Source organism: Phyllostomus hastatus, unplaced genomic scaffold (assembly GCF_019186645.2).
Source record: "Phyllostomus hastatus isolate PE091 unplaced genomic scaffold, TTU_PhHast_1.1 phas_contig_80, whole genome shotgun sequence".
Classification (NCBI taxonomy): domain Eukaryota; kingdom Metazoa; phylum Chordata; class Mammalia; order Chiroptera; family Phyllostomidae; genus Phyllostomus; species Phyllostomus hastatus.
In genome coordinates this window covers 35774041-35785226 of record NW_025333960.1, presented here as the reverse complement: position 1 = coordinate 35785226, position 11186 = coordinate 35774041, and the positions used below count along the sequence as shown (strand labels likewise).

The 11186-nt window shown below is 36.9% G+C and overlaps 1 protein-coding gene across 1 annotated transcript; it reads left to right on the top strand.

The window, feature by feature from the left end:
- The first annotated feature begins 354 nt into the window (after positions 1-354).
- On the top strand, positions 355-10279 carry SYT4 (synaptotagmin 4). The gene is made up of 4 exons (XM_045849582.1): positions 355-584; positions 3546-4360; positions 6045-6165; positions 7526-10279. The coding sequence occupies exons 1-4, from the start codon at positions 551-553 to the stop codon at positions 7831-7833; spliced, it is 1278 nt and encodes a 425-aa protein (XP_045705538.1). The 5' UTR covers positions 355-550; the 3' UTR covers positions 7834-10279.
- The last annotated feature ends 907 nt before the right edge of the window (positions 10280-11186 follow it).

Here is an 11186-nt window from a genome sequence, read left to right as displayed (position 1 = left end):
ATCACATTATTCTGAAAGCTCACAGACACATTTTTATGATTTAGATGATGAAAAGATTTTATATTAGGAACTGACAGGGATGAGTTTCAGGGTTCATCTCCATGTGCCTCTGAGTCACCCCCACAGAATAACGAAGCTAATATCCAGTGGTCCAACAGTTAAAATAATTGATGAGTGTGTGTTGAATCCTCAGGAGAGAAGGGAGGAAGAAAGAAAAAAAGGGGAGAGAAGAGGCTTGGAGGGGGGAAGAGAGGGGGGCAGGTGCTGATTTCAACCCTGTAGCGTCAGGATTGCGTCAATTCAGGTCTCAGCCACGTCTGGAGTCTCGGAGACGAGCTGCTCAGAAGAGCCAAAACAGGAACAGGGGCGGCAAATCACGGTGCGAGGGCGAGTGGACCTCCCCCTTCGCCTCCTCCCTGTTCCAGGCGCAGGTCCCCTGGGCTCTGCGCTGTTGTTTTCAGCACTCGGGAAAGCCGGCTCTTCAGATCTAGGCAAGTGAACCGAGCCGGAGTTTTCCTTTCAGCACCTCGGACAGAGCACGCAGCAAAAAATGGCTCCGATCACTACCAGCCGGGAAGAATTTGGTAAGCAAGTTACTCAACTTGTAACTGCGGTTGTCCCTGGAATACTCCGGGTGGGCTGTGTTTTGTTGTTGTTTGTTTTTGTTTTAGTTTTTATTCCGCGGGATGTTGAATATAGATTGACTCGGTAGTTAATCTGAAAGGGAAATTAGAACAATAAACAGGTAATCGTGGCTTATCTCGGTTGTTTCTCCCATCCTTAGTATCTTTCTCCTTAAAATTGCCATCTGCTAGGGCTGTTTTACATCCAGGAAGTTCCTTAAATGTTCAAGTAGCTCTGTAAATTGCAGCACGCGCTAAGGGAAGGGAAAGGAGTCTGTCGTCTGCTTGTTTGTGTCATTAATTTTATAGGTGATTTTTACTTGTAGGTAAATTTAGGGGAAGCCGAATATTCTGTGATTACATAAGGGTTTGATCTTGGCGTACATAACACAACTTACATATGGGGGGTTTGAGAAAATATATTTTATTAAGAGAGTGCACCCTAAGGACGTTTTCTCTGCTGTGTTTTTATTGTATCCTTGAAATATGTTGCTAGTGAAAGAGGCAGAGTCCTAAGATGCCAGACGGAGTTAAAGGGATATTTGAAATGAGGTAGCTGAGCCCAGCTCAGAGAGATGGGGGAAGTGTCGTGGGTCAAACAGTTAGCTAAAAGCTTCTGGAAACTAGGATTAGTACTCTATTTTTCCAGTTCAGTTTCCTTTTTCCTGTCCCATATTTTTATCACCATTGCTCTCTTCTCTTTCAATAAGTAAAATCAGATGTACTTCTGCAAATTAAAAAAAAATCATACTGTAGGTCTCATTACATTCTGAAGATCAGAGATCTGAGTTTTACTGACTTTACAAGTATTAAAAAATAAAAACAGAGAATTTCATAGAACTTTGCCAATAAAGAATGATATCTATAAATGCATGATGTTATTAAACTAAGTGAAATGACTGAGATTTTTGCCTTCGTAAGCTTAAGACCTTATTGGTAGACTTAATACACAGGGAGTAGTAAGTCTTTCTGTGTTATGTTGAGTATTTCATCATTTGATATAAGTATTGAATAGAGACAATTTGTCATATTATATTCGGAAATGGGTTTCTTTCACAGACTTCTCTTTGGGTGATAGAATTTATATTGTTTTGATGTTAATCACAATTTCTGACTTGAAAGTCAGAAATTTTCTAAAACTGAGGCATTTTCAGAAACTGTACTAGTGAAAAATATGTTTCAGCTTGATGCATCAGTCCATTTAGAAAAAAAAATCATTTTCTATGGCTTGTATTGTTCTTCTTGCTTTTATTAGTTCATGACTTGCTTTTGCTTCCTGGCCTTGTTTTATTAGAGAGTCCAGGAGTGATTTTTTTTTCCTACCACAAAGACTTGAATAGAAGAAAAAACTGAAAAGCTGATACTAAGTTTAGCTTATTATCTTTTTTATCTCTCGCCTCATTCTTCTTCTGTAACATTTGCTACTCTTTCTGTTTGGAGTTTTAAAAGGGTTATCTTTTATCTTTCTGTGATTTAGTTTCTTGATATAATTAAACAACAGAATATTTTATTGTTGTTTCATCTTGCCTTTTTATCTTCTTAGATACTTCTGCTTTCCTTTGAGATTTCTAAATGTTTTAGAGCTTCCTGTAAATTCTTTGAGTTTAGTTTGTGGTCATGAAGTAGATAGGCAGATGGTTCGAAGGGATGAGAAAGGGGAGTAACAAAAGATTATTCCTTTATGGGTTATTTGGACAAGACTTAACCCTCTCCTGACTGGAACTTGTAACTTTATTCTTCAGTATTTGGCATGGAAAAAAATAGATTGGCATGGAACTAAATGCGGATAATATTATATTAGTAATATTCACTTTGCTTATATTAAACATTGACTAATTGGTGCATTGTGTCCTGGTGTAGTAATGCTGCTCTTACACACGTTACTAATCATCTGTGGGATAAATATGCTTACATAAGAAATATGATAAGCTTCATGCATAATCAATGTTACCTAATGTCAGTGTAATTTAATGTGCCCTCATTCCAGGAAAGAATGCCAATTTCAATTTGTTTATCATTTGCCATGTGGGAATGAACCATGCTAGGAAAAATCAGTTATGGATAAAATTGAACTTTAAATTATCTATACTCAATTACTCTTCTCATTACCTGTTAAGGAATGATGATTCATTTAGAATCATTGTTCTGCTTTATCCTATATAGGTGTAATTAATTTGTGCTTCAGACAATTGAGTGTTTGAGGAATTTGGGGTTAGAATTCAAGGAGTTTGTAGTGTTATAAGTTATGCAATATCAATATCCTATTGATCTTTTTAATTATTACTTTCCATATATATGTATTTCTTTTATCACTGTTGCATAATTTGGATGGATATTATTAATGAGTCTGTGACAATGGCAGATAATGTTCCACCATTTCTTAAAATTACCTGAATCACTGAGTCCCTAGACGTTTGCTGCTTGGATCCTGGGTAAATACAGAACAACTAAGAATACAGACTCTCCCAGTATTTGAAGAATGTGCATTTAAAGTTTTATAGTCAGTAAGAATTGATGCTTCTGGAAAGTCTCTAAATGTCAATGAAAACATAATGCAATTAGTACTGACCCATCATGCTACATTGACTCATCTGTAAAAACAAAGGTAGGTCAGGGCCATTTAGCATTCCCTCACCCTTGACTCAGGCCGTTTCACTTTTTCATTTCATTTATGAAAACTACTGACATGAAGAAGTTTCTATTATCCTGTATTTTTTCCTCTATGTGTCACACAAAGGATGTGCTTTTTTTTCCCCCCTGAAGGTGATATGAAATGTGTACAGAGCTCATACCCAGAACGGTAGGAAAGTAATTCAGTCTGTGCCACCTACAGCAACTGCCAGCTCTAGGATGCTTTTCACATAGGCTCCTGTCTCCAACTCTGCCCCTTTAATATATGTTATTGGTCTTTTGATTTTCCAGATGAAATCCCCACAGTGGTGGGGATCTTCAGTGCATTTGGCCTGGTCTTCACGGTCTCTCTGTTTGCATGGATCTGCTGTCAGAGAAAATCATCCAAGTCTAACAAGACTCCTCCGTATAAGTTTGTGCATGTGCTGAAGGGAGTTGATATTTACCCCGAAAACCTGAGTAGCAAAAAGAAGTTTGGAGCAGAGGACAAAAATGAAGTAAAGAATAAGCCAGCTGTGCCAAAGAATTCATTGCATCTTGACCTTGAGAAGAGAGATCTCAATGGCAATTTTCCCAAAACAAACCTCAAAGCTGGCAGCCCCCCTGATCTGGAGAACGTGACCCCGAAGCCCTTTGCAGAAGGGGAGAAGGAAGGGGTTTCCCCTGATAGCTTAAAGTCCAGCACTTCCCTCAGTTCAGAAGAGAAGCAAGAGAAGCTGGGAACCCTCTTCTTCTCCTTAGAGTACAACTTTGAGAAGAAAGCATTCGTGGTAAACATTAAGGAAGCCCGTGGCTTGCCAGCCATGGATGAGCAGTCGATGACCTCCGACCCATATATCAAAATGACGATCCTCCCAGAGAAGAAGCATAAAGTGAAAACCAGAGTTCTGAGAAAGACCTTGGACCCAGCTTTTGATGAGACCTTTACCTTCTATGGGATCCCCTACACCCAGATCCAAGAGCTGGCCTTGCACTTCACAATCTTGAGTTTTGACAGGTTTTCAAGAGATGATATCATTGGAGAAGTCCTTATTCCTCTGGCAGGAATTGAATTGTCTGATGGAAAAATGTTAATGACCAGAGAGATTATCAAGAGAAATGTCAGGGTAATTCATTTGTAGTGCTTAAAAAATTTACAAACAATCTCTTAATGTAGCTTTTTTATATCTAGGGGGTTTTCATTAGGATGATAAGTTTTGTAGATATCACCTTTACCATGTTTAATTGTTATTAATCATAATGAAATGGGAGCAGGGGAATAGAGTGGATGAAAGAAAATTTAATTCACAGCTGAGATGATTAAAATATTTTAATGATATAAAAAATAGACATCCTTTATAGATATTTAAATGTTACATATAAATAGTTTTTGTCAATTTCTAGCACAAGCAATTTGACTAAGATGCCACTCAACTAAAATGTAGGCAAATATTTATTTATACTCAGGCTAACAAAGTTAGCATAATTGGATTTGAAATTGAAATTGAAATTGAAAATTAAATCAATTTATCCTGAGGATTTGGAAGTTGTATTGACTTTTCATAGAATTGCTTCTCCAGGAGGAGACAGCACATCATATTGAATTATAAATGTTCATCTTTGTGTTGTGTAACAGGAAATGAGTTACTCTGCCTTCACAGTTGTACTACTTCGGTAGTTCTGGGAGGATTAGGAAGTATGACATTAGTCAATCAAATTGAATCCTCTTTCCACATTAAATAGAGAACTCAACCAATTCCAATTGTAGTATTTCAGAATAACTTGTGTCTATAAGGTATAATTTCATAGAATACCATAAAGCTCATTTTGACTGTATCTTTGCCTTGGCCTCTTTGTTGAAATTAACGGAAGCCAAGGTCCAGCTACATTAAGTAGCTTGTATGAGACACCCAGTTGTTTAGTGGCAGTGGGAGTACCTTTCTGTGCCGTACTCTTATTCTTCTTGAAGTGTTTATTCATACAGCGACCCCCTGTCAGCTTTTGTTTAAATATATAGTGAAGTTTTAGGAGCTCTGGTCCAGGCACTATTCTTAGTTATAATCAAGCCCCAAGGTTATATTTTGTTACTTTCAGTTAAAACTTGTACTTTTAATTCTTAGTAATTTTATATAATGTCTTTAGAGTATAAATAAAACCTAAGTATCATGCAAAGAAGGATCCTATAATATTGTCCAAACACAAAGCATTAAAAATTGAGTCAATTCTCTCTAATACTTAATTCACTCCTTAAATTAAACAGGACTTTGGGTGGGGGCTGGTTGCAGAGAATTTTAACTCCATCATCCATGTGGACCCAACAAGTGATGGGGGTCTGAATAAAGTTCAGTTGGTATGAATTCAAATTCCAGTAATCTCAGCGCTAAAGAATTTAAAATCAAACTTAACATGAGTCATTTTGCCTTCTAACAGATTATTTAAATTAATAGATAATTTGTTACTATTAATAACTTTAAAAAGTATAGATTTAATTTAGAAAGCAAAAGCTAAACATACCTCTGTATTGGCTATACTCTAAATATCCTTTAAAACATTTCTAGTAAGGGGTGTGGCTAACTCAGTTTTAACATCCTGTAGTACCTAAAAGCACCACAAGATGGCAGGCAGTCGTTTTTAGGTGGTGATGGTACTACACAAAACCTTGTTACTCTAGGATTCCTTAGCATTCTAAACTAAAGATAAGTGGAAAAGTTACATTTAAATAACAATGCTATCACATTGCTTGAAAATGTTAATATAAGTACATATTTAAAACCAAAAATTAATAAGTATACCACATCTTCCTTTGTTTAGAAGTCTTCAGGACGGGGGGAGTTGCTGATCTCTCTCTGCTATCAGTCCACCACGAACACTCTCACTGTGGTTGTCTTAAAAGCTCGACACCTGCCCAAATCCGATGTGTCCGGACTTTCAGGTAAGAATGCTTCTGAAAAAACTCAGGCTCCACGTATAAGTGAGAGCCACTGGGCAAAAGAGTTAACTGACATCGTCATGATTCTGATTTGCCTTTTAGTCACAATCACAAGTGCTGTGATTGTCTTCCTGTTTCTCATTTTCTGGCCTAACAACGTGATCCAGTGCCATTAGCCAGAGGAAGGCAATGGCATAGTTCTAAGATCTAAACCAAAGATAGGACAGGGTCGGTGTCCGAATGGGGTTCCGCAGAAAGCAGTGATAAATGCAGTGACGAGAGGCTATGGCCAAAGACACAGCGGTGGATGTAAAGTGAAGGTGTGGAAGAGCCCTCCTCCATTTTAGTATTTTAAGTGACCCTTACACTTCTATTATTTTATTATGTTTCCTTTTGATTTTTTTATGTCTGCTGTAAGAATTACCTTTTGGTTTTGTAACTAATTTAAAAAAACAGTTGTATAGCATGATGAGAAAGAACACATGACCTATGTATGGGTTAAAATGACCGGAGTTCAAATCCTAACCCTTCCATTTCTTAACATAGTCAGCTTGGGTATGTTTCCTAAACTCTGTATAAATTGGACTTAATATTTATCTTGAGGTGGGTTGTGAGGACTAGAAATATATTAATAATTCATTAAATATCATCTATTATTATTATTATTATTGGATAATAGAATTTGAGAACATGGTATGGTCTTAAAGGTTTAGATTAGGGAGCTAAAATTAATCCATATGCTGCAAGCAGAAAAAGGCCAAAATAATATAATTAAATATGTGATAAAGTAGCATGATCCTACAGTCCACACAATAGCAGTGACATGGGAAGGTCAAAAATGGGAAATAGAAAGCAATCCCAGTAGATGATTAAAGATGCATAAAAAGTTAAAGCCAAAAAGGGTATTGCCATTGTGAATTCTTAGTGTCTGTTCAACAGAAAAAGCAACCCAAGCTCAGAAAGCTACAGAGACTTATCCAAAGTCACACAACTTGGTAAGGTTAGGTGTTAACCAATGTTTTTTTCCCTTCTATCCTACTACTGGAATGAGTTATTAGCAATTAGAATATGTCATTAGAATATTCTCTTTTCTTCTCCTTTATTATGTCTCTTCATCTTGTCATTACAGTTCCTTCCTCATCCTCTGGTTTAGAACCATTTTCTCTCCTGCGGTACATTCTTAGTTAATTTGTTGACAAGAGAGAAGCTGAGATTTATGCATACTTTTGCTCTGTTCTGCCTCATTTTCATTGTAAGCATATTTTATAGGCGAGCAGTCATCTCTAAGGACACTGTAATGCCAAGCCCAGCTCCCCAGCCAGGGCCTGTTTCTTTAATGCCTGTTGCTTACTTACCATTGCAGACCCCTACGTCAAAGTGAACCTGTACCATGCCAAAAAGAGAATCTCGAAAAAGAAGACTCACGTGAAGAAATGCACCCCCAACGCAGTGTTCAATGAACTGTTTGTCTTTGATATTCCTTGTGAGGGTCTTGAAGAGATAAGTGTTGAATTTCTAGTTCTGGATTCCGAAAGGGGATCCCGCAATGAGGTCATCGGGCGCTTGGTCCTGGGAGCCGCTGCGGAAGGAACGGGTGGAGAGCACTGGAAGGAAATCTGTGACTATCCTAGGAGACAGATCGCCAAGTGGCACATGCTCTGTGATGGTTAGCATCCTGGCCAAGCGTTGGGACTTAATGATTTTTACTAGGCGAGGAACATTTCTTTTTTTCTTTCTGATATGTGATTGCAAGCTTGTGACCACAAGCTACCTTTTCTTGTTGTTGTTGTTGTTGTTGTTAGAAATGGATCGGATTCACAGACCAGAAAGTAACTGTCAGTGTGTATCCTGATAATGCCCCCCTTTACTAGAGACATTGGATCAATTTTCATAAGATATTTAATTTCCACTGCAGGTTACCAGTGATACAAAAAAGAGTGGTCAAGCGTTTTACAAATCGTGATGTGGTACAATTCCACCTCATGGCTGTGGTTTAGAAGGTGACACTCTTGTCGGAGCATGTCGCTGGAAGTTAATGAGATTGTTAACATTTAGGAATGAAAAGCATGTCTTATGAAAATTCATCCCTTTTTCTTCAAGTGGGGAAATCAATTTTCTTTACATCCAAAGATATTGAGGAAGTGTTTTCTAGTTTGTTTTTATTAATTATGTCATGTGCAAATGGTGTCCTGCATATAAAAGTATGTGGTCATTACTCTTTGTTTTGTAATTACTTGATACAATTCTGTCATAAGAGGAGTAACTTAGGTTTGCTTCAAAAGAACCGTGAACAAACTGAGTAACCATTCTATCAAAGGGCTGAGTTAAGAACACTGTGGCTGAAATAGGATTTTTCTCCCCTCTTACGATTCTATGTGAGTCAAATGTAAAATATAATCTCACATAAGGACCATGGCCTTGACTTATTTACTGCCTACCACAAGTGTCAGTGTGGTCTTAGGAAGCCCTATTTACCTTTGTGAAGTTGTTGAATTAGCTAGTGAGTAAAGATATAAACTTCAGGTAGAAATTCAGTTAGAAATGCAGTTTTCTCGTAGGAAATAAGTAAAGTACACTCAGTATGCAAGTGTACACTCAAGGCCTTCTCTTGCACACAGAGAGGGCACGGCCAACTAAGTCTTCATTGAGTTCCTCTCCAGAAAGGACTAAGGTACTATTTGAAAAGAAACAAAGGAAGACTGAAGTTTTAACCACTGCCAGACGGAAAGCATTAATTACTGAAACCAAGATTAAGAAGTTGTTATACAGCAAGCCTAATACAATTTACATATGTTCACACAAAATATATTTAGGCTGCCAAATTAGCACAATAAGGAATGTTTCACTAACTTTTCTCAGCTGATTTGTCTTGAGCTGTTTTCTGTGGAACAGTTTATAGGCAGACTTGTGTCTTACACCATTTTTCCAGTGCCAGGGACCTGAAATTCATTAAGAACCTATTAGAGTAAAGCAGTGTCCTGTGAATGAACTTGAGGTAATGTTACTATCTTTAAGTATTTAGAGAAGTATGGGTGAAACTCGGGTACAGTTGAAGTATTAATTATGCAAGTTAGCAAATAAAGTCTACTGAAAATTTTACATTTTGAGTCAGGTTTTGTGTCAGTACTTTAGCAGTTTTTTGAGAATGTGTTTGATATCTGCGTGTTTGTAAATTCTATGACAATGCATTTTCAAAACAACTTCTACATGCTTTTTATGACTATGCCTAATGTATAGAAAATGTTTTACATGTACAAAAATTGAAACTGACCTCTTTTTGTGCTTTAAGATGACTTTGGGATTGAAAAGACCATTCCCCAATCACTTCCTTCATTCCACCACACGTCACCTCTCCACATCTGGGTCCACTCAGCATTTCCATGAAAGCAAAATGAAGTGAATTGTAGTCAGTGTGTGGTTTGGGGAAGATGATGGCCTTTTAATATATGTATATGTGGTACATGGGCCATGCACTATAATACATTTTGGAGCTCTGCACATTTTCGAGGAGTCAACCCGAAGTACCCTTCACAGCTGCCAGAAGTTCATTGTGGTACCAAGTGAAGGGTGGTTGTTGGAAAGGGGTGATCATTTTTTTTAAGTGGAACGACAAAACCAACAACACATACTTTTGAAATTACAGTGATAATTTGTAAATAGTTTTTAGTTATTAAAACTTAAAGTGTTTTTTGCGTGTGAAAAGTTGAGTAAAACTATTTGCAACTGCTTTTAAGAAAAGAAAGAAGAAAAACTAAAAGGGAATTGAAACAGGCAGGGACATATGTGATCCCATCATCTTTTGACAGTTGTACTGTTTTATAATACATTACGATATCAATGTGGATACCCTGAATTCTGTTGCAAATCCTGCACTGTATTAAACATGTAAATTAATTGTTTGTCTGATTAGCCAATCTCACCACTCCAATGGGGAGGTACTTGCGTTTGAAGAACTGTGTAATTCAGTAACTGACTTGTTCTGATGTTGTAACTCAGTAGAAGTGATTTGGAAGGAAGCATGGCGTATGAGATGGTGTCTGTTCTTTCGTGCCAGCAATGTATGATGTTTGTAAGACTATGTTTGTAAGACAAGAATAAATTGCTGCTTTTGCCCAAACCCATTTTAACTCAAACTTCCTGCTGATAGACCCTGTAATAAGGCTTCTTATTTCTTTCTAAGCCCTCGAGTTTCTCTAAAGGATCTCCTATCATAGATTAGGAAACAATAGTGACTCAGCACCCAGATCATTTACATATCTGATTTTATTTTGCCTAATCTTCATAACAATCATCTGCGACAATGATCATTATCATTATATGGAAGCGAAGCCTGGGACCCAAGAAACTTAGGCAATTGACTCCAGTGCAAGAATACAGATATTCACATTTCCATGTTTATTAAATGAACAAACCCACGTCATGTAATATGGAGAGCTTTCCCTGGCTCCATAAAGAAAGAGATAGTGCTCTTTTTATGGCCGTATAGTACTCCACCACGGCATCATTTTCAAGTGATCATTTGCGAACATATTTGTGTTTATTCTTCTATTATAATTAAGGACCAAATAAAAAAGAAGTGTGTGTTTTAGTGATCTTTACATTTCCAAGGTAGGTAGGTTGTATATACTAGGTTTTGTTAATATTCAATTTAAGTCTGAGCTACCATAACTGTCAGATTAGAAGCAAATTTAATTGGTGATTTATGGGAAAATGTCCTGAAAACCACTATTATTCAAGAATAGTAGTAAAAAAAGTGACTCCAAAAATATAAAAGGATTTTTTGTCATTCTGATGTACTTCATTATATATGAGAAGCCATATACCAATAACATATCCCAAATTTTTTAAAGGTGGTTTTAGGGTGAACTAGCTTTTGTTGTTTGTTTTCTGAGAACTGAATTTGCACTCCCAATTTCTAATATTAAGCTAACAATGGAGTGGTTTCATATTCCTTGTAGGATATCACCTGATGTCAACGAAATATAATTTAAAAGCAACTGGGATATAAATTTGAATTGAAAATT

Excerpts from the sequence above, each read along its gene's own strand:
- SYT4 (XM_045849582.1), top strand. The coding sequence starts at position 551 with ATGGCTCCGATCACTACCAGCCGGGAAGAATTTG. Across the intron at positions 585-3,545 it reads TACCAGCCGGGAAGAATTTG|ATGAAATCCCCACAGTGGTG; the intron begins GTAAGCAAGTTA and ends TTGATTTTCCAG. Across the intron at positions 6,166-7,525 it reads CGATGTGTCCGGACTTTCAG|ACCCCTACGTCAAAGTGAAC; the intron begins GTAAGAATGCTT and ends TTACCATTGCAG.